This window comes from Suncus etruscus, chromosome 12, assembly GCF_024139225.1.
Source record: "Suncus etruscus isolate mSunEtr1 chromosome 12, mSunEtr1.pri.cur, whole genome shotgun sequence".
NCBI lineage: Eukaryota > Metazoa > Chordata > Mammalia > Eulipotyphla > Soricidae > Suncus > Suncus etruscus.
The window spans coordinates 90,973,613-91,000,699 of record NC_064859.1 but is presented as its reverse complement, the minus strand read 5'-3'; the positions used below and the strand labels follow the sequence as shown (position 1 = coordinate 91,000,699).

Here is a 27,087-nt window from a genome sequence, read left to right as displayed (position 1 = left end):
AATTTCTGAGTGCAGAGCCAGAAGTAACCCCTGAATACTGCTGGGTGTGGCCTAACAATCAATCAAATATAAATAAAGTTTAAAATTTTTTAAATATATATAAACATAGAATTTAAACACACACACACACACACACACACACACACACACACAGAGAAACTGCAAGAGCAAAGGAAAGGCTGCCGTTCTGTGATTTGCACAGTACTGGGCAGGAACTGAGGCAGGACAACCCATATATATATATATATATATTTGTCTCTGTTTTGGTTTTTCATATATATGTCTCTGGTTCTAAGACTTACAGAGCTGTCCTGAACTGCTCACAGTGATAGAGCCTGTTTCACCAGACCTTTACCAGAATCTGGCTCTGCTGAAAGAAAATAAGATATACAAATATGAAACATTGTGTAAAAATAACTTTTTTTTTTTTTTGGTTTTTGGGCCACACCCAGTGACGCTCAGGGGTTACTCCTGGCTATGCGCTCAGAAGTCGCTCCTGGCTTGGGGGACCATATGGGACGCCGGGGGATCGAACCGCGGTCCATCCGAGGCTAGCGCAGTCAAGGCAGGCACCTTACCTTTAGCGCCACCGCCCGGCCCCGTAAAAATAACTTTTATCTCTTCCACATTGAACTCAATGTTCCGAATATAGATGCCACCATAAACCTAAGAGTTACAAAGTGATAGAAACCATGAATTTTGTCTCAATAAATAGGGCAGGAAAGGGAGAGAACTCAAAGAACAGGAACCAATGTTTGGTATGCCTGAGGCCTGCATTGGTTCCTGCTACCACTTATATACTGCAAAATGAATTTTTGTTTGTTTATTTGGTTGGTTGGTTGGTTTTGGGGTCACACCGGGTGGTGCTCAAAGGTTACTCCTGGCTCTGTGCTCAGAAATCGCTCCTAGCAGGCACAAGGGAACATATAGGATGCGGGATTCGAACCACTATCTGTCCTGAATTGGCTGCGTGCAAGGCAAACGCCCTATCACTGTGCTATCTCTCTGGCACTGAGATCTTAGCTTTCTATTAAAAAATTTTTTTTAAAAAAAGCACATTAAAAATAGAATCACAAAATAAAGCATCAAACTATTTATTTGCTAAACAAAAGAAATTCAGGGCCCGGCGAGATAGCACAGCGGTGTTTGCCTTGCAAGCAGCCGATCCAGGACCAAAGGTAGTTGGTTCGAATCCCGGTGTCCCATATGGTCCCCCGTGCCTGCCAGGAGCTATTTCTGAGCAGACAGCCAGGAGTAACCCCTGAGCACCGCCAGGTGTGACCCAAAAAAACAAAACAAACAAACAAACAAACAAACAAAAAAAAAAAACAACAACAAATTCAGAGGAATTTAATGAATTAGTGTTTTAATTATATAGGCTTGGACCAAAGAACTGAGTCAATAGGTTACACTCTGGGTTAGACCTCTGAATCAATCAATAAATGAGCTTTTTTTTTTAACATCCCAGATAAAGTAGTTTAACATTTAGTGCTTTTTACCTTGTTTTTATTTGTGGTGCCAAGTATAAAAAGCAGGCCCTCACATATGAAAGACACATCCCTTAGCCCCTAAAATTTAGAATGTTTTGCAGCGAGAAACTGTTTGGGCCACACCCAGCAATGCTTAGTTAGAGGTTAATTCCTACATTCAGGAATTACTCCTGGCAGCGCTCAGGGAACCATATGGGATGTTGGAGGTCAAACCTGCGTCAGAAGCATGCAAGGCAAATGCCCTACCCCTTGTACTACTACTCCAGTCCCAATTTAGTATTTTTATGGTGCCACAACTCATAAATGAATGGGAAAGATCAGAGGGATCATTTATGAGCAAGCCTTAAACCAGCCAGTTTCCTGCTGAAAGCAGTAGATAGGAAATCCAAAGAAAATGAAGTATCAGGGAAAAAATTCCCTGGAGTTTTTTTCTTCCAGATTTAAGATGGACTCTGGAGCCCAAATTGCTGCAAAGGACAAAAGTGTGCAATTAAGAAAAGTCAAGGGGGGCCCGGAGAGATAGCACAGCGGCATTTGCCTTGCAAGCAGCGGATCCAGGACCAAAGGTGGTTGGTTCGAATCCTGGTGTCCCATATGGTCCCCCGTGCCTGCCAGGAGCTATTTCTGAGCAGACAGCCAGGAGTAACCCCTGAGCAACGCCAGGTGTGGCCCAAAAACCAAAAAAAAAAAAAAAAAAAAAAAAGTCAAGGGGCCGGAGAGCTAGCATGGAGGTAAGGCGTTTGCCTTTCACACAGAAGGTCATTGGTTCGAATCACGGCGTCCCATATGGTTGGTCCCCAAGCCTGCCAGGAACAATTTCTGAGCGTGGAGCCAGGAGTAACCCCTGAGCACTGCCAGGTGTGACCCAAAAACCAAAAACCAAAAAAAAAGAAAGAAAGAAAGAAAAGTCAAAGCAGGTCAGAGAGAGATGACTCAGGGGACGCCTGCATGCACTTGGCCAGCGTTCACTGCACCATGTGGTCCCCAAGCAGCCACCACATGAGGAGGAAGAGCTCAGCACCACCACATGTGGCTCATAAACCAACCAGACACACAGGCACACAGGGCAGAGGAAGAATTAAATAGGCTCAAGCACATCCTGAGGTAATTTTTTGAGAGGTAAATTTTTTAAGTTCCCTCCTTTCCTTTTATAAAATGTAAGAAGTGAGGCCGATTGGGGCCAGAGAGATAGCAAGGAGAAAAGGCATTTGCCTTGCATGCAGAAGGATGGTGGTTCAAAATTCGGCATCCCACATGGTCCCCCGAGCCTGCTAGGATCGATTTCTGAGTGTAGAGGCAGGAGGAACCCCTGAGCGCTGCCGGGTGTGACCAAAAAGAAAAAAAGAAAAAAAAAGAAGTGGGGCCAAAGGTATCAATAACACAGCAGGTAGACCATTCGCTTTGCATGTGGCCAACCTTGGTTTGATTCCCAGCATCCCGTATAGTCCCCCGAGCCTGCCAGGAGTGATATCTGAGTGCAGAATCTGGAGTAACCCATGAGTGCCACTGGGTGTGGCCCAAAAACCAAAAAATAAAGTGCAAGACGGAAAAAAGGCTTTGCCTTTTAGGCCAAGTGTGTGTGAGAATAACCAGTTCTTTGATGGGAGAAGGTATCTGTGTGTGACCGGGGTCTCCAGACAGCCATGGCCTCCCACAGCACCTCAGTCTTGTTCTCCAAAAATCAATGAGAGAAGACAGGAAAGGAAGGAGTGTATAACAGGAGTGAGATAAGATGGTTCCAGAGGCCTGCAGCGTCTTACAAATCCCCAGTCCAAGTCCGGAGCCATCTCAGGCTGGAGGGAGAGGCCAGAAGGCCAGACACTCTCCTTGCATGCGGCTACAGCTGAAAGTGGGTTCAACTCTTAGCATCACCCTGAACATCACAGAGTTAGAAACAGCCTTTGAGCATCGCTGAGTGTTGGCCAAAAAAATAAAACATAAAAGGAAAACTCCTAGTTTTCAGAGCAGCCTGGTTGGCAGCAGAGGCCCCTTCCTTTATCATCCTTAGCCAGGCCTCTTCGGTTGTTTTTGACTAAAAAGTTGCAAATACACATCAGGTGTAATCTAGGTGCCACACAACTGCCTGAGGAACTCAGGCTCTCTCCCTTTCCTTTCTGGAAAGATCTAGATTGTTATTGTACTCTGTCAATGGGGGAAATTTTGAAATTTGGTAGTGTTGGAGTTGCTGATTATCTGACCTTTTTTTCCTTCTTTTCTTCTTTTCTTCCTCCCTCCCTCCTTCCCTCCCTCCCTTCTTTCCTTCCTTCCATCCTTCTTTCCTTCTTTCTTTCTTTCTTTCTTTCTTTCTTTCTTTCTTTCTTTCTTTCTTTCTTTCTTTCTTTCTTTCTTTCTTTCTTTCTTTCTTTCTTTTTTTCTTTCTTTCTTTCTTTCTTTCTTCTTTCCTTCTCTTTCTTTGTTTCTTTCTTTCCTTCTCTTTCTTTTCTTTCTCTTTCTTTCTTTCTTTCTTTCTTTCTTTCTTTCTTTCTTTCTTTCTTTCTTTCTTTCTTTCTTTCTTTCTTTCTTTCTTTCTTTCTTTCTTTCTTTCTTTCTTCAAATATAATTTTAAAAGTAAAAACATTGACAAGTATGCATGTGCCAGGGACCAAATTAGAGGGTTCTTTGGTGCATTTAGTCCAAATCTATCTATCTATCTATCTATCTATCTATCTATCTATCTATCTATCTATCTATCTATCTATCTATCTATCTATCTTCCTTCCTCCCTCCCTCCCTCCCTCCCTCCCTCCCTCCCTCCCTCCCTCCCTTCCTTCCTTCCTTCCTTCCTTCCTTCCTTCCTTCCTTCCTTCCTTCCTTCCTTCCTTCCTTCCTTCCTTCCTTCCTTCCTTTTGGTTTTTGGGTCACACCCGGCAGCGCTCAGGGGTTACTTCTGGCTCTATGCTTAGAAATTGCTCCTGGCGGGGCTGGAGAGATAGCATGGAGGTAAGGCATTTGCCTTTCATGCAGAAGGTCATCGGTTTGAATCCCGGCGTCCCATATGGTCCCCCATGCCTACCAGGAGCAATTTCTGCGCATGGAGCCAGGAGTAACCCCTATGCGCTGCCGGGTGTGACCCCCCCCAAAAAAAAAAAAAAAAGAAAAGAAATTGCTCCTGGCAGGCTCGGGGGCCCATATGGGATGCTGGGATTAGAACCACTATTCTTCTGCATGCAAGGCAAAAACGTCTTACCTCCATGCCATCTCTCCAGACCCTCTTTCTTTCTTTTTTCTTCTCTTTTTCTTTCGTTCTTTCTTTCCTTCCTTTTTTCTTTCTTTTTTCTTTCTTCCTTTCCTTCCTTCCTTCTTCCCTCCCTCCCTCCCTCCCTTCCTTCTCTCTCTCTCCCTCCCTCCCTTTGTTCCTTCCTTCTTCTTTCCTTCCTTCCTTTCTTCTTCCTTCCTTCCTTCCTTCCTTCCTTCCTTCCTTCCTTCCTTCCTTCCTTCCTTCCTTCCTTCCTTCCTTCCTTCCTTCCTTCCTTCCTTCCTTCCTTCCTCCCTCCCTTCTTGCCTTCCTTCCTGCCTTCCTTCTCTTTCCTTTGCCATACCTGGAGGGACTCAAGGTTACTTCTATTTCTGAGCTCAGAAATTACTCCTGGTAGTGCTTGAGGGACCATATAGGATGCCAAGGATCAAAAGCAGATCAGCCGTGTGCAAGGCAAAGGCCCTGATGTTAACAGTAATTTGTAGCGGTTGTTGGTTTTGGGGTCACACCCACACTTTTTGGAACTGTTATCTTCTCTCTATGACAGCCTCCCCAATTAATTTCCCATGACAAGGCGCAAGAATCTTTCTTCCACATTTCCACCAAGACTTGCCCTTTTGCTTTCTGATAAACATCATCCTAGAAGGTTTATCGCTGAGGTAGCCCATAAGCCATCAGTGAGGTGACACCTCCCTGGGCTTTTCATAACATTTCCCTGGCCGTGGGCCTCTTTCACATACCTCTCGGGCCTCTTTCATGTACCTCTCGGTCCTCTAAAGGTTTTCCGAGCATTGTCTACACAGGTCCTTTGCTCATTCTGGAAGTGAGGGGCACATCCCAACAGTGCCTAAAAATAGTAATAAAAAAAATAGCTTGAGTGTTTTTAGACTACTCGAGAGCAGTCTTAAAATTCTTTGTGGGACCAGAGAGATAGCTCCCCAGTAGGGCATTTGCCTTACATACAGCCAATCAGGACAGAAGGTGATTCGAATCCCGGCATCCCATATGGTTCTCCAAGCCAGCCAGGAGTAACCCCTGAGCGCCGCCGGGTGTGATCCCTCCCCCCAAAAAAGAATTCTTTGTAAATGCCTCTAGAGGTCTTTTTTTTTTGGGGGGGGGGCCACACCCGGTAACGCTCAGGGGTTACTCCTGGCTATGTGCTCAGAAATTGCTCCTGGCTTGGGGGACCATATCGGACACCGGGGGATCGATCCGCGGTCCATCCAAGGCTAGCGCAGGCAAGGCAGGCACCTTACCTTTAGCGCCACCGCCAGGCCCCCTTTTTTTTGGGGGGGGGGGTTAGGTTTTGGGTTTTGGGTCACACCCAGCAGCACTCAGGGGTTACTCCTGGCTCCATGCTCAGAAATCGCTCCTGACAGGCTCAGGAGACCATATGGGATGCCCGGATTCGAACCAATGACCTTCTGCATAAAAGGCAAACGCCTTACCTCCATGCTATCTCTCTGGCCCCTAGAGGTCTTTTCTTTTCTTTTCTTTTCTTTTTGTTTTTGTTTTTGTTTTTGGACCACACCCAGCAGTGCTCAGGGGTTACTCCTGGCTGTCTGCTCAGAAATAGCTCCTGGCAGGCACGGGGGACCATATGGGACACCGGGATTTGAACCAACCACCTTAGGTCCTGGATGGGCTGCTTGCAAGGCAAACGCCCCTGTGCTATCTCTCTGGGCCCTAGAGGTCTTTTCTTAATGTAATAAAATGAGAGAACTTTATCTCACCTCTTACAGCAGATAAAGTACTTGCCTTGGGTGAAGTTGCAACCAGAAACCTAGTTCAAATATTGGGTGCCATTGAGTAAATCAAACAAGTATCTTATCTGCTGTCCTATTTTTCTGGACCCACCATAGTTTCTTAATACGCTCATCTATTTTGGTAGATCAGGGTGGTTTCCAGAACATGGCAACTGTGAATAGTATTGCAAAGGGCAAGGGTGGAAAGTGATGAGCACAGTGGTAGGACACTTGCCTTGAATGCTGCCGAAATGGGTTCGTTCCCCGGCCATCCCATACGGTCCCACTGAGCCTGCCAGGAGTGATTTCTAAGCGCAGAACCAGGAGTAACTTTTTTTTTGTGTGTGTGGCTTTTGGGTCACACCCGGCAGTGCTCAGGGGTTACTCCTGGCTTCATGCTCAGAAATTGCTCCTGGCAGGCACAGGGGACTATATGGGATGCCGGGATTCGAACCGATGACCTTCTGTATGAAAGGCAAACGCCTTACCTCCATGCTATCTCTCCGGACCCAGGAGTAACTTCTGAATGCTGCCAGGTGTTGCACCAAAGCAAAGCAAAACAAGATATTGATGACAGCACATAAGCCATGAGTGGTGCTGAGTGTGCCCCCCCCCCAAATATTGCAATGAATACAGATTTCTTTTTGAAATAGTATTTTTATGACTCCCAAAGACTTTTAGGAGCTCCTGGAATCATTTCCCAGTTATACCTGTACTGAATCTGACTCTAATACGAAGAAATAGCCCCTCACTATGTCCCAGCCTGACCACTGGGTGGCACAGAGAGGCAGTAAAATCAGAGCATCACTGCCTTTCCAAGGTTTTGCTTTGAAAAGGGAATTGACATTGAAAAAACAGCTCCCAGGGGCCAGAGTGATGGAGCAGCGGTAGGGTATTTGCCTTGCACGCAGCTGACCATGTACGGAGCTGGAGTCTATCCCCTGGCATCCCATATGGTCCCACAGGCCAGAAGCGATTTCTGAGCACATTGCCAGGAGTAACCCCTGAGCGTCACAAGGTGTGGCCCAAAAATCCAAAAAAAAAAAGAAAGAAAAGAAAAGAAAAGATAAAGAAAAAACAGCCCAGAGAGGCCAGGAGAGATCCTATAGTCAGTAGGGCCTTTGCCTTGAATATGCCATTCCTTAGCATCCCATACGGTTCCCAGAATTCGCCAAGAGTATGCCCAGATTGCAGAGCCAGGAATAAACCCTATGCATCACTAGGTGTGACCCAAAAAGTAAAACAAACAAAAAATTCAACACCATCCACAAACTTGTGACCTGAACAAAACCAGATCTATTGCCAATTATAACAAAAGACACTGACATTTTTCCATATGGCTCTTAAGTTATAATATTGTGCCATTAAAATTAAAAATAAAAAGGCACTTAGGGCCCGGGCGGTGGCGCTAAAGGTAAGGTGCCTGCCTTGCCTGCGCTAGCCTTGGACGGACCACGGTTCGATCCCCCGGTGTCCCATATGGTCCCCCAAGCCAGGAGCAACTTCTGAGCACATAGCCAGGAGTAACCCCTGAGCGTTACCGGGTGTGGCCCAAAAACCAAAAAAAAAAAAAAAAAAAAAAAAAAAAAAAAAAAAAAAAAAAAAATAAAAAGGCACTTTCTTTGCATGCAACAACTCTGTTTTAATCCTTGGCATTGTAAATGTTCCCTTGAGCACTGCCGGGAGTAATATCCAAATGCAGATCCAGTAGCAAGTCAGAATACCACCAGGTATGGCCCCCAAACCAAAAACAGAAAATAGAAAAAAAAAAAAAGGAGATGAGGCAGGGGATAAAACATGTTTGAAGAAGCAATAGCTGAAGGGTCTACATTTGATGAAAGACATTATCTTTAATGTCTTAGCCTATGCTAAAGCGCAACACATTCAAAGCAGGATTTTGTCCAAGAAAATCCCTGTCTAGGCCAGAGAGGGAATTCAATGGGCTGAATTGGAAATAGAGCTCCAGCCTTCTGACCACTGCTTCTCCTTTTCCATTGGTCACTTGTTCTTGGTTCTCAGCTTCTGCTGCTCACTTGTGGAGAAGAAGCCCTTGTTTTGCCATCTTGTAGCCTTCTGTGATTTGGATATCTCATCACCTGTTTTTCATATCCAAATTGGTATCATTTCCGTTATGGCTTCAAGATTTCTCCTTTCTGTCTTCTCAGGCCATCTCAGACTTCGAACATTATAAAACAATTTTTCTAGAAATGCCTTTCAATAGAAAATGATGCTGCCAGTTTCTTAATATTCATTAAACTTGAACAATCTACCCCTTCACATTTCTAATACAGTCATGTTAGGTGATTAAACAGTAGAAAATTCAGGCTTCTGAGTCAGAAAGTTCTAAGTTCTCTTAACTGTTTAATGACCTATGAGTCATTTACATTGCAAAGGAAGCTTCTAGATAACCTGAATTCAGATAAGAAAAGCCAGAAATTGAAAAAATTCCTTTTCAAAGGCAAGCTGACAGGCCTGCCTGCCAGGGAAAAAGCACAGAGCAGTGAAAAGGGAACTTTCTTTTCTCTTCCTGCAACCATGGATCGAGCGGAGAAGTTCCTCCCAGATGGAGTCAAAAAACACCAGAAGGCTAGAGAGTGCATATGGTGAAGGCACTGGCCTTGTAAGTTCGATCCCCAGCATCACATAAAGATATCTAAACCCGGGGCCGGAGAGATAGCATGGAGGTAAGGCGTTTACCTTTCATGCAGAAGGTCATCGGCGTCCCATAAGGTCCCCCGTGCCTGCCAGGAGCAATTTCTGAGCACAGAGCCAAGAAAAACCCTGAGCACTACTGGGTGTGACCCAAAAAAAAAAAAAAAAAAAAAGATATCTAAACCCTGCCAGAAGTAGGCCCTGAGCACTGTCTGATGTGGAAAAAAGAAAATCAGAGGGGCCGGAGTGGTGGAGCAAGGCATCTGTCTTGCCCATGCTAGCCTAGGACGGACCGCAGTTTGATCCTCTGTTGTCCCATATGGTCCCCCAAGTCAGAAGTGAAACCCCCAAGTGTCACCGGGTGTAGCCCAAAAACCAAACAAAAAAAAATCAGGTATGGAGGGTGGGGGAGTTTGCCTTGCACTTTGCCAATCAGGTGCAATCCCTGGCATATGGGAATAAGGGTCTCTGAGCATTGACAGGGATGACCGCTGAGTGTAGAGGCACAAGTAACCCCTGATGGCAAAAAAAAAAAAAAAAGTCCTGATGTCAAAGTTTCAGGGCAATGACCTCATGACTGATCTTGGACTTGAATGGGTCCAGGACAGTACAAAGAGACTGAGCCCAACCCAAGGGCCTGAGTTCTTATTCAGCCTTGTAATAATCTTTCACAACCCACAACATCCAGGCAGACTTTGAGGGACTCTGAACCTGGTTGGATAAGAAAGAAATTGAGACTTGGCGATTATTAACTTTCCCTTGATAGAAGGCAAAATAGATGAACACAGAGATGTAGAAAAGCATGGCTAGGGCCGGAGAGATAGTACAGCGGGAGGGCATTTGCCTTGCACACGGCTGACCCAGGACGGATGGTGGTTTGATTCCCCCGGCATCCCCTATGGTCTCCAGAGCCTGCCAGGAGCGATTTCTGAGTGCAGAGCCAAGATTAACACTGATCGATTGCCTCCAGGTGTGACCCAAAAACAAAGCAAAACAAAAAAAAAGAACAGCATGACCAGTTCCACCTTTAGTTGGGACCTTTTGATAAGGGGAGCCCCAGAGCCACCCAGATCCCCCAGTTCCTTAGAGTCATGAATGAACCAGCCCAGAACCCAAGTCCTCTATGGCTCCTGAGTGTCTGGAGTCCAGGTTGGCCCCTCTCACCAGCAGGAGGGCTCTAGGTTCCGGCCTCTCCCTCACCTGCAGGCCCATTTGATTCTGTCACTGACAGCAGTACTTCCTGTGCCGAAGGGGCCCCTGGCTCCCTGCCCTGCCCTCCCATCCGCCCTGGCCCCCACACTTGTGCAGAAAATTTGCATCTGCTTCAGCAGAGGCTGGGGACAAAAGGAGTTATGGTGCGTCTGCTCCTGACCATGACTCTCCTTTTGATGGGCTCACTGCTTGCTGAAGTCTCCCCATCTGTGAGTAAGACAGGGGTCCGAGGGCCCACACAAGGCCTGTTAGGGGAGGCAGGCATGTCCTGGATGCGCTAGAGCTGGGAGAGGTGTGGGGAGAGTTTGGATGAAGGACAGGACAGGAACGTAGTGCTGTGGGATCTCAGGGGGCAGGTCCATCCCCAGTTCTGGGCTCTAGCGGTATCCAGGCAGCTGCTGGACCTCCCCATAGCCTCACTTCCAAGAGCAGGCCCGGGACAGGTCATTCCAGAAGGAAGAGATTTGGCTTTCTAGGGAGTGCTAGTTCCTGGGGGCCCCCAACTGTGTCCCTGATACCCTCTGCAGACCCTTGCTTGAGACCAAGCCTGCAGAGGTGCATCAAAAGGGCTGGCCAAGTCACATGAGCCTGGGGTCCCCTGGGATGAAAGTGTCCCCGTGAGAAAGACTGGGGTTTGCATACGTGTGTGTCTGTGTGTGTTTGCGTCTGTATGTGTCTATGTCTAAGTGTGTCTGTATCTACATGTGTCTGTGTGTCTATATGTGTGTTTGTGTGTTCTATGTCTGTGTGTCTGTGTGTGTCCATCTACATGGGTGACTGTATGTGCTTTTTTTTTTTGTTTGTTTGTTTGTTGGTTTTTTTTTGGGTCACACCCGGCATTGCTCAGGGGTTACTCCTGGCTGTCTGCTCAGAAATAGCTCCTGGCAGGCACGGGGGACCGTATGGGACACCGGGATTCGAACCAACTACCTTTGGTCCTGGATCGGCTGCTTGCAAGGCAAATGCCGCTGTGCTATCTCTCCGGGCCCAACTGTATGTGCTTATGACTATCTCTGTGTTGTCTCTGTATGTCTGTGTATCTCTGTGTGTCCATGTTGGTGTGTTTGTGTGTGTTGTCTGTGTGCATATCTGTGTGTGTACACAAGTGCCTCTGCTCAGAGGCTTCTCCTCTGTACTCCATTCCAGGGACAGAGTGAGGTTGGAGGGAACCCAGGCCAGCCTCTGGCTCCAGAGCACGGACAAGGTGGGGAGTGGGGATAGGGAGGAAGGGTTGGTGGGGTTCGGGCAGGGATTTGGGGAGAGCTAGAACTGGACAGGCTCCGACTTGGGGGGCCTTCCTCCCCATTTTCCCTCTGCCCCCTGCAGACACAGTCCTGGCCTCGGTTTATATCCAACTGGACCTTTCAAGCGAGACCTGGCTGCCCACCCTCTCTCAAGCCCTGACTCTGCCAACTGCTGCTGAGTCTATCTCGTCTCCAGGGGCACTCACTGGCCTCAACCTGACCACAGGTGCGGGGATAGATCAGAGGACACTGACACCAAGTGCTCCTGGGTGTGTGGAATGGGGCTAAAGTTCTTCACCTCTCCCCTTCCTTCCTGCTAGTTCCCACTGGGCTTTCAGCAGAGAGCCAAGGGCAGATGGTCTGTGTTGGGGAATGGGGGACCCTGACTGCCCTGCACCGGCACTGAGACTTGCTCCATTGCCATGACCTGAGCTGTGTGAACTCCGATTAAGGGGACATCCTTGATGGGGGGCCACAAAGGAGGACCACTCCTCTCACTGGCCCCCTCAGACCTGCTTCTCTTTTGTGCCCATTCCAGCATGTCACACCCAGCCTGACGGCCACCTGCACTGCACCTGCCTCTCCGGGTATAGGTGGAACACTAGTGTCTGCTCCCAGCACCCCCAATGCCTACAGCACCCCCCACATCAGCCCTGCTCCTGTCTCATCTTCCACCCCCTGGAGACTGAGTCCCGGTACTGTCAGCCGCTGCCACCTGGTGAGGAGGGCTGGGAACTTCTACACCAACCAACTCCCTAGTCCCTGTCCGGTTCTTTTTCTGCCAGAAGCTGTTTCTTGTAGGCTGGTGGGGGGAAATGCTTTTCATTCAAGCAGATCACAGATGAGCAGCTGGTGCTCCCGGTACCCAGGGATAAGGCAGAGAGTTCTCAGGAGCACGGAGCTCTGTTATCAGGAAGATTCCAGTTAGGGGCTGACAAAAGCTTCGTAATGCAGGCTTCCCCTCCGGAGACCTAGATTCCATCCCACATGGTACCCTAGGCACAGTCAGGATTGGTCCCAAAATTAAAAATAATAATAATAGGGGCTGGAGAGATAGCATGGAGGTAAGGCGTTTGCCTTTCATGCAAGAGGTCATCGGTTCGAATCCCAGCGTCCCATATGGTCCCCCGTGCCTGCCAGGAGCAATTTCTGAGCATGGAGCCAGGAGTAACGTTACCTCTGAGCACTGCCGGGTGTGACCCAAAAACCACAAAAAAAAAAAAAATAATAATAATAATAGGACCAGAAAGAAACCAAAGAGATAGGATGGTGGGTAGAGCACTTGCCTAGGATGCAGCTGACTTGATTTTGATCACCCAAGCCTACTAGGAGTAATCCCTGAGTGCAAAGCCTGAAGTAAGTTCAGAGCTCCACCTCATTTGGGCCAAAACCCCTCAAAAATGATATAATATAACATAATACAATACAACACAACTCAACATAACACAATAGGGGCCAGAGCGATAATACAGTGCACACTCTGGCCAGGGTGTGCTCCCTGGCATCCTCAGATGGTTCCCTGAGCCCACTGGGAGATAACCCCAAGTACAGAGCCAGGAATGTCAGGTGTGGCTGCAAAACAAAACAAAACAAAAATCCAAATATTTATAATAACTAAATACAATATATTGCAACACAACACAATTTAATATGATACGATATGATACGACACCGCACAAATTGATACAACACAACACAATTTAATATAATAAAAACACAATTTGATATAATATTACCAACAAGGGGCCGGAGAGACAACATAGCACCAGGGCTTTTGCCTTGTACGCGGCCAACCCAGGATGGCCTGGCATTCAATTCCTAGCATTCCGTATGGTCCTCTGAGCACTGCCAGGTGTGGCCCAAAACCAAAAAAAAAAAAAAAAAAGAAAAGTAATATAACTAACATAATGCTGGGGCCGGTGAGGTAGTGCTAGAGGTAAGGTGTCTGTCTTGCAAGCACTAGCCAAAGAAGGACAGCAGTTCGATCCCCCACTGTCCCATATGGTCCCCCCAAGCCAGGGGCAATTTCTGAGTGCTTAGCCAGGAGTAACCCCTAACATCAAACGGGTGTGGCCGGAAAGAAAACAAACAAAAAAAATAACTAACATAATGCAACATGACATAATTTAATATAACACATATAATAAAACATAATTTTATATAACGCAACCCAATATAATACAACCAGCACAGTGCTGCCTTCTAAACTCACCTGGATAGGCCGGGCCCCAATCACAGAGACAAAGCTCCTGTGATGTGGGGAGGGTATGAGCTCAGCTCTGGTCCTGCCTGCTGCCTTCACAGTGCCTGGGACCCTGAGCCTGGACTCCTCCCAACCCCTGCCTGGCAGCACACTGCACCTCACCTTGCTCACCACCCAGGAGCCCACCCTCCTGCAATGGTTTCTGTGGCGCCCAGGAAGCACCAGCCCCACTTACCTGCATGCAGGAACCCAGGTGTCGCTGACCTCCAGCCCTAGCCAGGCTGTCCTCAGCATCTCCAACATCTCCCACCACTGGGCAGGTACCAGCCCTTTTCCCCACCTACCCTCTCCTGCTTCCTTTGTGCTCTCCCTCCCTCCCTCCCTCCCTCCCTCCCTCCCTCCCTCCCTCCCTTCTTTTCTTTTCTTTTCTTTTCTTTTCTTTTCTTTTCTTTTCTTTTCTTTTCTTTTCTTTTCTTTCTTTCTTTCTTTCTTTCTTTCTTTCTTTCTTTCTTTCTTTCTTTCTTTCTTTCTTTCTTTCTTTCTTTCTTTCTTTCTTTCTTTCTTTCTTTCTTTCTTTCTTTCTTTCTTTCTTTCTTTCTTTCTTTCTTTCTTTCTTTCTTTCTTTCTTTCTTTCTTTCTTTCTTTCTTTCTTTCTTTCTTTCTTTCTTTCTTTCTTTCTTTCTTTCTTTCTTTCTTTCTTTCTTTTTTTTTTTTTTGAGAGGGCACAATGAGCAATACCCAGGGGCTACTTCTTGGTAAGTACTTCTGGAGCATGCATTCTCCAGTCATGCTCAGGAACAACATAGTGCCAGTGATGGGACCTGGCCTCCGCTTTAAAAGGAGGGACTGCCAACATCTCCCTGGCTTCCTTCCTTCCTTCCTTCCTTCCTTCCTTCCTTCCTTCCTTCCTTCCTTCCTTCCTTCCTTCCTTCCTTCCTTCCTTCCTTCCTTCCTTCCTTCCTTCCCTATCTCCCTCTCTCCTTTTCTCCCTCCCTCCCTCTCCTCTCATTCCAGAGGATGGAAGGCACAGGGGTATGAAGACCTACACCAAGTCAAGAAGCAGGTCTGGGTTTCAGGGGAGTGACAAGGGCTGTCACTTTCTCAGTTTCTCAGGCAAGTGGATATGATAGGGAAGTTCTCCTCCCGGGACCCCCCAGTGACAGCTGCTCAAAAGACACAGGAATCTCCTTTTCTTTCTCCTTCCTTCCTTCCTTCCTTCCTTCCTTCCTTCCTTCCTTCCTTCCTTCCTTCCTTCCTTCCTTCCTTCCTTCCTCTTTTTTTCTTCCTTTCTTCTTTCCTTCCTTCCTTCCTTTCCTTCCTTTCTTTTCTTCCTTCCTTTTTTCCTTTCCTTTCTTCCTTCCTTTTTTTCCTTTCCTTTCTTCCTTCCTCTCTTTCCTTCCTTCCTTCCTTTCTTCTTTTCTTCCTTCCTTTCTTCCTTTCCTTCCTTTCTTTTCTTCCTTCCTTCCTCTCTTTCTTCCTTCTTTTCTTCCTTCCTCTCTTTCTTCCTTCTTTTCTTCCATCCTTCCTTTCTTTCCTTCCTTTTCTTCCTCCCTCCCTCCCTCCCTCCCTCCCTCCCTCCTTCCTTCCTTCCTTCCTTCCTTCCTTCCTTCCTTCCTTCCTTCCTTCCTTCCTTCCTTCCTTCCTTCCTTCCTTTTGGTTTTTGGACTATAGCCGACGGTGCTCAGGGGTTACTCCTGGCTCTGCGCTCAGAAATTGCTCCTGGCAGGCACGGGGGACCATATGGGATACCAGGATTCAAACCAATGTTGGTCCTAGGTCGGCCGCTTGCAAGGTAAACACCCTACCGCTGTGCAATCTCTCCGGCCCCAGGAGCATCCTTTTCTGGGTCTCTTCTCCCACTCCAAGACTTTTTTGGGGGCAGGCCAAGCACAACTTGACACCACCAAGGACTGCAACAGATGAATGTGTGTAATTGAGTATACAGGGAGCTGCAGTGTGTGTGTGGTGGCTGTGAATTGTGTGTTCGAAGACTGAATATACGCATGTATTCATGCATGTGTGTTGGGAGGACCAAGTATGCACTGTTGCCTCAGCTGGTGTGCATGTGTGTGTGTGTGCGTGCAGGGAATTACACGTGCTGCTTCGAGGCCCAGGGATTCCGCTGGGACCTGCACCAGGAGGTGGCAGTGTCCCTGCAGGCAGAAGACATCATTCAGCTCCCAGACCAGGTCTCCGTGTCCTGTGCCACCACGCCTGGCTTCCAGCTCCGCTGCTGCGTCCCCAGCTCCCAGCAGACCTACACTGCCACCTGGAGTCCTCAGGAGGGTGGCGAAGGTAGGGTTGGGATGGAAGGTCAGAGTAGGGATGTCTGCCAGTCTGGGGTCAAGGGTCAGGGAGGGGAGGACAGCCAGTCTGGGGTCAAGGGTCAGGAAGGGGATGTCAACCAATTTGGGGTCAAGGGTCAGAGTAGGGGGGTCAGCCAGCCTGGGATCAAGGGTCAGGGTGGAGAGGGCAGCCAGTCTGGGCTCTACTATTCTGGGAAGCAGAGGAGGCATCTCAGCCTGGGGGTTCTGGATTCAAGTCTAATACTGCAGCCCCGAGAGCAGGTCTTCTCCACAGTGGGAGATACTAACAGTCTAGGGAGCGGTCAGCTGCGGAGACTGTTAATTGGAAGACACTTTGTCATTGTGATTTACATCAGTGACGAGGTTCATGCAAACAACTTTCCGATACACACTACTGTCCGCTTCCCTCCACTATATCTGTGTCCCCCAATTCACAAGCCATCAGACTATCCCCACCCCACAGAACACCTCCACCCCATCCCCCTTCCATGGCACCCCAGCTTTCTAGACCAGTTCACAGATCTTGCTGCCTGTTACTCCCTTTCTGTGTGTCTCTGATCACACCAGAGGAAAGATTATTCTGAGTCTGTTCTCTCCTGGCTGACTTGACTCCAGACCCATCCATGTAGCACAAATTGCATGATTTTGTCTTTTCTTTTCTTCCTTTTTTCGGTGTGTGTGTGTGTGTGTGTGTGTGTGTGTGTGTGTGTGTGTGTGTGTGTGTGTGTGTGTGACACAACCAGCAGTGCTCAGGGCTTACATTTGGCTCTAGGCTCACAGGTCACTTCTGGCAGTGTTCAGGGAATCCTTGAGGTGCCAGGGATTGAACTCAGGTGAACTCAGGTCTGCCACATGCAAGGCAAAGGCTTTACCCATTGACTGTCACTTTGGCCCTGACAGGTCACTTCTGGCAGTGTTCAGGGCATCCTGAGGTGCCCGGGATTGAATTTAGGTGAACTCAGGTCTGCCACATGCAAGGCAAAGGCTTTACCCATTGACTGTCACTTTGGCCCTGATTTTACTTTCCTTACTGCCAAGGAGTCTCATGGTTTGCTTATCAACCAACTATTGTGGGACACTTAGGGATCAGGGTTAGTTCATTCAAGAAGGTAGGTTTCTGGGGCTAGATTTAGAGCTTAAAGGGCTGAAACTAGGTTTGATCCCTGACATCATGGTACCCTGAGCACCTCTGGGAGTGACCCCTAAGAAGGCTAGAAAGAGGGTCAACTCCAGAGCTCTCCCAAGCACTCTTACATACACCCCGCACCCCCCAAAAAGTGGAGAGGCCATTCTCAGATCTCCTCTGAGCCACATTTTTCTGAAAAGTGGGCAGTGGGCAGGTGAATGGAGGAATGTGAGTCCAGGGGGGCTTTGAGAAAATGAAACCCAGGCAGCCCGGCCAGAACACCACAGTTTGAATGCCCTTTGCACTGTTGTATTCGGGAACTTTCACAGGCTCCAAATATTTCTCAACCCCCAGGTTTATCCACATGGTACCTCCAGAGATGCTCTGAGGGGGGGGGGTTCATGGCTAGGGAAAGAAAGGGGGCTTTACGTGCTGGGATGGTTTAGCAGCTCCCCCATCCCCTTTTCCCTCATGACAATGTCTGGAAGCAGCACTCAGCTCTTCCCTTATCACTCATCTGCTTTGTAAGTTTCTGGAATGGCTGGAGGAAGGGCTATGGGCCTGCTAAATCACTGACCACCCCCTGATTCTTGCCTCAGTTTTCTCACTCAACACGCCAGACTCCCGGTGTCTGGTGCTGACTGTGCTGCACTGCCCTGCCTCAGACACTGTGTACACCTGTGTCCTGCAGAGTCCAGACCTGGCCAGCCTCAGGGTCCCCGTCTCTGTCACCATCATCCAGGGTACGTGGGGCTCGGAGATCTGCTGACTGACCCTCACAGCTTCTAAGGAGGCTGGGAGTGTTTAGGTCTGGAAAGACTGATTCATCCACATGTTTTCCCCACCTCAGATGGAGACATTGCCTGCCCCAATGACTTCTCTACTGTGGCCTGGGATGTCACCAAAGCTGGCCACGTGGCCCAGGCCCCATGTCTCAGGCACAAGATAGGCCTGCTGAAGAGGGTATGTGGGCCCGACGGGACCTGGGGGCCTGTCCACGACAGCTGCACAGACTCGGAGCTCCTGGACCTGCTTCACAGAGCCTGGGTACAGCTCTGTCCAGCTCCCACACCCTCATGTCTATACCCACATGTCCACACCGGCTCCCACACCGTCACATCTGTCACCTGGTTTAGACTCCTTCCCACAGCACCCGAGCCCTACAGAGTGGGAAGTAGGTGCCAGGGCTCCCCAGGAGATTTCCTTGCCCAGGGTGGAAAAAGCCTCTTGGTTCCCACCAAGTGTCCATCCTACAAACTTCAATGCCAGTTCCAGGTCTGGGCACTGTCCCCTCTACATCCTGGTCCCCCAGGGGTGAAATGGGGGGAGAAACCAGACTGGAGTGTAGACATTCCTGCCCTTCTGGTCCTCTGTCAGCTGCTGCAGGCAGGCCAGGGCAAGCCTGCTAGGGATGTGCCACAGATCCTGGCCCAGATGGCGGAGCAGGTGGCAGCGGTGAGATCAGCCTCCGACCTGCTGGCCCTGCTGCGCACCATGGAGTTCCTGGCTGAGGTGGTGGAAAAAGACAGGTTGGAGCTTAATCGTGAGTCCCTGGAGGTGAGACCCCAGGGCCCAGGCCGGGGTACAAGGGGTAGAAGAGTCTCATCTCTGGGCATTTGAATCCCCTGGCCCACCTGGGTGGTCAGGCACAGGCAATGCTGGAGGCCAAGTGTCTACTCAGGCCCTTTTTTCTCTGGGTGCTCCCTGCTCTGCATCTGCAAGGCCCCAGGCTTGTCCCCAGCACCTCTCAGGCCCTGAGCACCCCAGTATGGCCTTCACAATAATAAAAGGAAACCAAAGGGCCAGAGTTATTATACACGCAGGGTAAGATGCTTATCTTACACACAGCCAACCTGGGTTTAATCCTTGGCATTCCATATGGTTTCCCAAACTCTATTAAGGAATAATTTCTGAGTGAAGAGGCAGGAATTAGGCCCATCAGGTGTGACCCTAAAACCAAAAGAAAAGGGAGAGAGCAGAGAGACAGATAATATAAAAAAGTAAGGCTCTAGGGGCCGGAGCAGTGGCGCAAGTGGAAGGGCATTTGCCATGCATGCACTAACTTAGGACAGACCAAGGTTCAATCCCCTGGCATCCCATATGGTCCTCCAGGTCAGGAGTGATTTCTGAGTGCAGAACCAGAAGTAACCCCTGAGCATCATGGGGTGTAGCCCAAAAATTAAAAAAAAAAAAAAGAAAAAAAAAGAGTAAGTCTAGCATGTGGCTAACTCCAGTTTTTGATCCTTGACATTGCATATGGTCCTCTAAATCTTCCAGGAATTAGACTGGAGTTAGCCCTGAGTACTGCCCAAATATTAAGGAAAAATTTAAGAAAGGGGGACTAAGAGGAAAGAAAGTCTATGTGATGAGGCCAGTGCCATCGCACAGCTGGGAGGGCATTTGCCTTGCAAGCAGCCATCGGGTTTGATCCCCAGAATCCCATATGGTCCCCTGAGCCTGCCAGGAGTAACTTCTGAGTGCAGAGCCAAGCATAACCCCTGAGCACCACCAGGTGTGGCCCCAAAACAAAACAAAACAAAACAAAAGTCTATGTGATGCTGGGGCCAGAAGTGCATCAGGCAACCACATTTTTTATTAATTTGAAGGTTCCGGGGTCATACCCAGTAGTACTCTGAGGGTCCCACCTGGAAGTGTTCAGCACAATGCTGCAGATCACCACATTCTGTGCTCCAGCCCCAGAGACTGTGTCCTTAGGTTCCTCCTCTCCCCACCCAGCGCCTTTCCTTCACAGGTCATTGTCCTCTTTCCTCCCAATCTTGGGGGTGCCCTGAGCTGGGGTGACTTGCGGGCTCTCTGTCCAGAGTGCCCGAACTCAGGGCTGTGCTGACATGCAGGCCGCCTTGAGAACCACAGATCGGCTTCTCGACATGGACATCAACTCTCTGTGGGCTCCGGCCCAGGCCCAGAAGCCCTCAGCTGCCCCAGCCCTCCTAATGGCCGTGGAGACTCTGGCACGAAGCCTGGGCCCACAGGACCAGCCCTTCCCCCTCACCCTGCCCAACGTGCAGCTGCAGGCTCAGCTCCTGGAGCCCCCATTCCCCTCCGACTACACAATCACCTTCGACACGGAGCCTCCAGTCCAGGCCCGAATCCCCAGGCACGCCCTGGCACCACTGGGCCAGAACGGAACCAACGTCAGTATCACCAGCCTTGTTCTGCACAAACTGGACCACCTTCTGCCCCCCAATTACGGCCCGGGCCTCGGGGACTCCCACTCGGCCACTCCTGGCCGTGTGCTGGCCATCTCCATCACGGCCGGTGGGCAGGCCTGCACTCAGGGCCAGGTCCTCATGGACTTTGGAGACTCAGTCAACCCCACTCACTGTGTGTTCTGGGATTATGACCTCTTCCAAGGCCACGGGGGCTGGTCGGACAAAGGGTGCCAAGTGCAGGCGGCCGGGGCTCCATGCATGTGTGAGCACCTCACTGCCTTCTCAGTCCTCATGTCCCCACACGGTACTCCAGGGGGGCCTGTCCTGGAGCTGCTGAGCCGAGTGGGTCTAGCGGCCTCCATCGCGGCCTTACTGCTATGCTTGAGTGTGTACAGGTTGGTGTGGAGGGCCGTGGCCCGGAACAAAGTGGCCTACCTGCGACACATGGCACTGCTCAACCTGGCCCTCTGCCTGCTGGCCGCCGACTCCTGCTTCCTGGCCACGTCACTGAGACCTCCGCAGCCTCGAAGCACCATCTGCCTAGCAGCCGCCTTCCTCTGCCACTTTCTCTACCTGGCCACCTTCTTCTGGATGCTGGCACAAGCCCTGATGCTAGCCCACCAGCTGCTCTTCGTCTTCCAGCAGTTGTCCAAGCACCGAACCCTGTCACTGATGGTGGTCCTCGGCTACCTGTGCCCCCTGGGGCTGGCAGGGGTAGCCCTGGGCCTCTACCTGCCACGGGGCCAGTACCTAAGGGAGGGCGCCTGTTGGCTGGATGGGGAGGGTGTCGCCATCTATACCTTCGTGGGGCCCGTGCTGACCATCGTGGGCGTCAATGGGTTGGTGTTGGCCATGGCGGTGCTGAAGCTGCTTAGGCCTTCGCTGTCGGAGGGGCCGCAGGTGGAGAAGCGTCAGGCCCTGCTGGCGGTGCTCAAAGCTCTGCTTATCCTCACACCCATCTTCGGCCTCACCTGGGGTCTTGGCCTGGTCACCCTGCTGGAGAAAGTCTCCACTGTCCCGCACTACATCTTCACCATCCTTAACACCTCCCAGGTGGGTGATGTGTGACACGGAGGCTGTGGTTGCTCTAGTGTGTGTGGCCCTTCTCTGGGCAGCTACAGGAAGAGTTCCGGGTGGGTAGGGAGTTGGCTTGGGCACAGTTGGAAGGTCTAGGTTCTGAGGTTGCTGGTTCTTGGACAACTCACCTCACCTTAGGCAAAACCCTCTAGGCTGGGGCCAGGAAGGAAGGACAGCAGGGAAGGCACTGCCTTGCATGTGACTGACCTCGGTGCTATCTCCAGGACCCCATATGGTTCCCTGAGTATGGATGACACTGGCTGTGGTCACAGCACACACAGAGATACAAAAATCCTTGTTAAAGAGCAGAAGAGGCAGGGCTGGAGTGGTAGGGCATTTGCTTTGGATGCAGCTGACTCAGGATGTGGGTTTGGGCCCCGGCATCCCATATGGACCCCTGAGCCAGGAGCTATTTCTGAGCACAGAGCTAGAGGTAACCCCTGAGTGCCACTGTGTGTGGCCAAATAAACAGCAACAACAACAACAACAACAACAAAAAAGGGAGCAGAAAGGGGCCTGAGTCCAGTGGGTAACATGATTGATTGCTTTGCATGCAGCTGACCCGGGTTCAATCCCTGGCATCCCACATGTTCTCCTGAGCCTGCCAGGAATGATTTTTGATCACAGAGCCAGGAATAACCCCTGAATGCCACTAAGTGTGGCCTGAAAACAAACAAACAAAAAAGAACAGGAGAGATAGTGCCTCACATGGTTGACCCTGGTTTAATCTCTGGCATCCCATATGGTCCCCTAGCACCACCAGGAGTGACTCCCGAGTGCAGAGTCAGGAGTAATCCCCAAGCATCGCTGTGTGTTGCCCAAATGTCATAAGGGATCACTCCTGGAAAGACTCAGGGACTCTATGTGGTGCCAGATTGAATTAAAAAATTGGTCACATGCAAAGCAAGTGTCTTAGTTCCTGTATTATTTCTCTGACTTCACTTTTTCTTTTCTTTTTCTATTTTTAGTTTTGGCCATTCATGGTAACTCTCAGGAGTTACTCCTGTCTTTTATGCTCATAACTTACTCCTGGGAGGCTCAAAGGACCATATAAGTTGCTGGGGATAGAACCTGGCTCAGCCATGTGCAAGGCAAATGCTCTACCCATGTGCTAATACACTGGGCCTGACCTTTGCTTTTCTTTTTTTTTTTTTTTTTTTTTTTTTTGGGTCACACCAGGCAGTGCTCAGGGGTTATTCCTGGCTCCAGGCTCAGAAATTGCTCCTGGCAGGCAGGGGGGACCATATGGGACGCCGGGATTCGAACCGATGACCTCCTGCATGAAAGGCAAACGCTTTACCTCCACGCTATCTCTCCGGCCCCGACCTTTGCTTTTCTTAACTGTACAATAATCTTGGTTTGCCAGAGAAGGCAGGAAAGGGTCAGCCCAATCCTTGGCTCTCCCCATCAGACCCCAATCAGTCAACAAAGTGTGTGACAATGAAACCCACGTTCCAAGTGCTGGTTTAGTACAGCGAGGGGGAAAGGGCCCACAGATGGGGTTCAGACAATGTAGGGCACCCCTCACTCTGAGTTGATGCTGCCCTCAGCCACCCTCTCCCACCCCTTTTTTCCAGGGTGTCTTCATCTTACTGTTCGGCTGCCTCATGGACAAGAAGGTGAGTTGCCTTCCTCAGTCCACCAGGCCCAAGTCTGAGGCCGGGGCTCGCTTGAGCCACCATTTCCTGTCGTTCCTTCTCCAGGTACAAGAGGCGCTTCTCAAACGCTTCTGCCGCTCCCGGGCCCCCAGCTCCACCATCTCCCTGGTAAGTGGCCTGCGCTAGGCCTCTGTTATCCCCACTCTGGCAGGTCTGAAGGAAATGTTCCAGGGCCACTTTCTGAGTAATAGCGCTGGGGGTGAAGGACAGTAGAAGCAGCTTCCTGATCTCCTCATGAACAGAGTCTGGTCAGAGCGGCCAGAGCCAGGAACCTGGGCAACCTCCACCGGGTCTGGATCACTTCAGTCACTGCTTGGAGAACAACTGGTGGCAGGTGGAGGGAGGGTGAACACCCCAATACCCTCTGGAGGGCTGATAATAGTAGATATTCTGCATACTTCCTAGGTCACCAGTGAGACCTCAGAACACAGCAAGGGAAGAGGTGAACATTCCAGGTGAGGGAAGGCCTTTTTTTGTTTTTGGTTTTGATTTTGGTTTTGGTTTTTGAGTCAAACCCGGCAGTGCTCAGGGGTTACTACTGGCTCTACACTCAGAAATCGCTCACTCCTGGGGACCATATGGGATGCTGGGATTCGAACCACCGACCTTCTGCATGCAAGACAAACGTCTTACCTCCATGCTATTTCTCCAGCCCCAGAGGGGAGGCCTTTGCTAGAGCAGGGATGGGGCTTGTGGTGAGGGGCTTGTGGGCCAGGCTGGCAGGAGGCATCATGAGCTGGGCCAGACAGGGCTATAGCTTGTGGATAGCACAGCAGCTCCCCCAGAAAAAAGAAAAGTGGGGAGGGGGCCTTTCACAACCAAACCTTCCATGCAATTCGCTCTGAAATTCCTATTCATGCAATCACATTGTCCAGTTGTCCTTAACAGCCCTGACTTTGAAAAACTATCAGGGGCGGGCTTGGGGTCAGAGGGGAGGTCAGGTGGCAGAATGAAGTGGGGAGTCTCCCTTGCCAGCCCAGAGTTTTGGGGGAGTTCTCAGGGGAAGCAGGAGGCCTGAGCATATGCATCTTCAGGAGAGCTGAGGCTGCATGCTAGAACCTGCCAGAAGGGATCAAACCCAGGGTTCTGGAACTTTCCACCTTAGGAAAAATGAACATTCTAAGTGTTTTCTCTTTCTCCTCTTCTCTCCCATCTCTCTCTTCTCTCCTCTCCCTCTCCCCGCTTTCCTCTCTCTCCTCTCATTTCCTCTCTCTGTCCCCCTTTTTTCTGCCTCCTCTCTCCTCTCTTCTCTCTCCCTCTCTGTCCTCTCTCTTTCCCCCTCTTTTCTCTCTCCCCCTCTTTTTTCTCTGTCTCATCTCTCCTCTCTCCCTCTCTCTCTCCTCTCTCTATCCCCCTCTTTCCTCCTCTCTCCCCTTTTCTTTTTCTCTCTGTCTGTCTCTGTTTCTCTGTCTCTCTGTCTCTGTCTCTCTGTCTCTCTGTCTCTCTCTGTCTCTCTGTCTCTGTGTCTCTCTGTCTCTGTCTCTCTCTGTCTCTCTCTGTCTCTCTCTGTCTCTCTCTGTCTCTGTCTCTCTCTCTGTCTCTCTCTCTCTCTCTGTCTCTCTGTCTCTCTGTCTCTGTCTCTCTGTCTCTCTCTCTTTCTCTCTCTGTCTCTCTGTTTCTCTCTCTCTCAGATTACCTGTAACCACCCCTGAACAAGGATTTCCAGAAAAACTGGCTCCATCTCCCCTGAGAAATAATCTGCCTTTGCTGTAACAAGAACCAACAGTTCTTCAAGTTCATAAGGGCTACAAGTAAAACCGACTCCACCTGCTTTTGATTAATCATAGCTTCGGTGACAGATAGCTGATAAAAATGGTTTTGTTTTAACTCACCAGTAATCTCTACTTATTTCTTTGTACTTACAAATAAGGATGACTTGATTCAGGGCCGGTGAGGTGGTGCTAGAGGTAAGGTGTCTGCCTTGCAAGCGCTAGCCAAGGAAGGACCACGGTTCGATCCCCCAGCGTCCCATATGGTCCCCCAAAGCCAGGGGCAATTTCTGAGCGCTTAGCCAGGAGTAACCCCTGAGCATCAAATGGGTGTGTCCCCCCAAAAAAACAAACAAACAAAAAAAAGAATGACTTGATTCATTGAAACTGATCTTCAAAACACTATAGGTCAAAGACAGAACTTGTTTGTTTGTTTTTTTCCAAAGTGAAGGATAAGGTGGTATTACTGTGTTTCTTTCTCTGTTTCTTTAACTTTTATTTTATTTTATTTTATGGTTTTTGGATCACATCCAGCAGCACTCAGGGGTTACTCCTGGCTATTAGCTCAGAAATCGCTCCTGGCAGGTTTTGGGGACTGTATGGGATGCCAGGATTCGAACCACCGTCCTTCTGCATGTAAGGCAAACACCCTACCACCATACTATCTCTCCGGCCCTGAACTTTTATTTTAACTTAAAAAATAAGTTGAGGAATGGGGCTGGAGTGGTAGTGCTAGAGGTAAGGCGTCTTGCAAGTGCTAGCCTAGGACAGACCACGGTTCAATCCAATCCCCTGGCATTCCATATGGTCTCCCCAAGCTAGGAGAAATTTCTGAGCACATAGCCAGGAGTAACCCCTGAGCATCAATGGGTGTGGCTCAAAAACAAAAGCAAAAAATTATTTGAGGGAATAAAAAATAATTTGAGGGGCTAGAGTGGAGGCACAAGGGGTAAGGCATCTGTCTTGCCTGCACTAGCTTAGGACGGACTGTAGTTTGATCCCCCGCATCCCATATGGTTTCCCAAGCCAGGAGTGATTTCTGAGAACATAGCCAGGAGTAACCCCTGAGCGTCATCAGGTGTGGCCCCAAAACTAATAATAATAATAATAATAATAATAATAATAATAATAATAATAATAATAATAATTTGAGGGCCAGTGAGAAAGAGGTCTTGCCTTGCATGCAGCTGACATGGGTTTGATCTCCAGTATCCCGTATGGTCCCCCTGAGTACCAATAGCAGTGGTCCCTGAACATAGCCAGGAGTAAGTTCTAAGCATATCCAGATATGCTCCAAACATTTCACCTCTCCTGCCAAAGTTAATGGTAGAGATAGTACAGGGGATTAAGACACTTGCATGCAGCCAACCCTATTTGATCTGACACCATGTGAAGTTCCTGAGTCTTGTCAGAAAGACCCCTTAGCACAGAGCCAGGAGTAAGACCTGAGCACCATTGAGAGTGAGCCAAAAATATATATATAAATTAAATTAAATAAAACATTTAAATCAAAATATGTTTCACAGACATATGTATGTGTATAAATAAATTACTGCTCTGAGAAAATTCGTAAGGTTTGACTGGGCCAGGGAGAAGACTTGGAGGGGAAACCCTGAGATTTGATCCTCACACCACACAATCCCCTGAATAAGGATTGTTTTCAAACTCTTAGCTGGAAATGACCTCTGGGCACTTCAAAAGGAAGCTTTTCTTAAAAAACTGCGTGAAGGGCCCAGAGCGGTGGCACAACAGTGGGGCGTTTGCCCTTGCAAGCGGCTGACCTAGAACAGACCACAGTTCAATCCCCCGGCATCTCATATGGTCTCCCAAGCCAGGAGCGATTTCTGAATGCATAGCCAGGAGTAACCCCTGAGCATCACCATGTGCCTCCCCCCCCAAAAAAAAAACAAAAAAAAAACCCTGTGTTAAAAAAAATGTGCTAGAGCCAGAGCAATAGTACAGCTGATAGGGTGCTTTTCTTGCACACTGTCAACCTGAGTTTGATTCTCAATATCCCATATGGCCCTTCAAGCACCACCAGGAGTGATTCCTGAATGTGGAGCCAGGAGTAATCCCTGAACACCCCTGGATATAGCTAAAAATTAAAAAAAAAGTGTTGTATATATATATAGGGGGGAGCATTCCCAGCGGTGCTCAGGGGACCACATGTGGTACCAAGGATCGAACCTCAGCCTCTTGCATGCAAGGCTGGGACTCAGCCTATTGATCTCTGCAGCACCTGAAAACATTCCCCCCACCCTTAGGAACCCTGTGCCTTTGCATAAGATTTGTGTGG

The 27,087-nt window shown here is 49.3% G+C and overlaps 1 protein-coding gene across 1 annotated transcript in view; it reads left to right on the top strand.

Annotated features, from left to right (window-relative positions):
* Nucleotides 1-24,795, top strand: part of ADGRF3 (adhesion G protein-coupled receptor F3) — a 31,731-nt gene extending 6,936 nt beyond the window's left edge. The window contains exons 2-13 of the mRNA XM_049784676.1: nucleotides 11,622-11,765; nucleotides 12,078-12,257; nucleotides 13,844-14,062; nucleotides 15,828-16,037; nucleotides 17,774-17,917; nucleotides 18,025-18,221; nucleotides 18,552-18,731; nucleotides 20,030-21,400; nucleotides 23,002-23,043; nucleotides 23,128-23,190; nucleotides 23,488-23,537; nucleotides 24,714-24,795. Coding sequence (XP_049640633.1) covers nucleotides 11,622-11,765; nucleotides 12,078-12,257; nucleotides 13,844-14,062; nucleotides 15,828-16,037; nucleotides 17,774-17,917; nucleotides 18,025-18,221; nucleotides 18,552-18,731; nucleotides 20,030-21,400; nucleotides 23,002-23,043; nucleotides 23,128-23,190; nucleotides 23,488-23,537; nucleotides 24,714-24,795 — 2,882 coding nt within the window. The remainder of the gene's footprint in view (nucleotides 1-11,621; nucleotides 11,766-12,077; nucleotides 12,258-13,843; nucleotides 14,063-15,827; nucleotides 16,038-17,773; nucleotides 17,918-18,024; nucleotides 18,222-18,551; nucleotides 18,732-20,029; nucleotides 21,401-23,001; nucleotides 23,044-23,127; nucleotides 23,191-23,487; nucleotides 23,538-24,713) is intronic.
* Nucleotides 24,796-27,087: the final 2,292 nt, after the last annotated feature.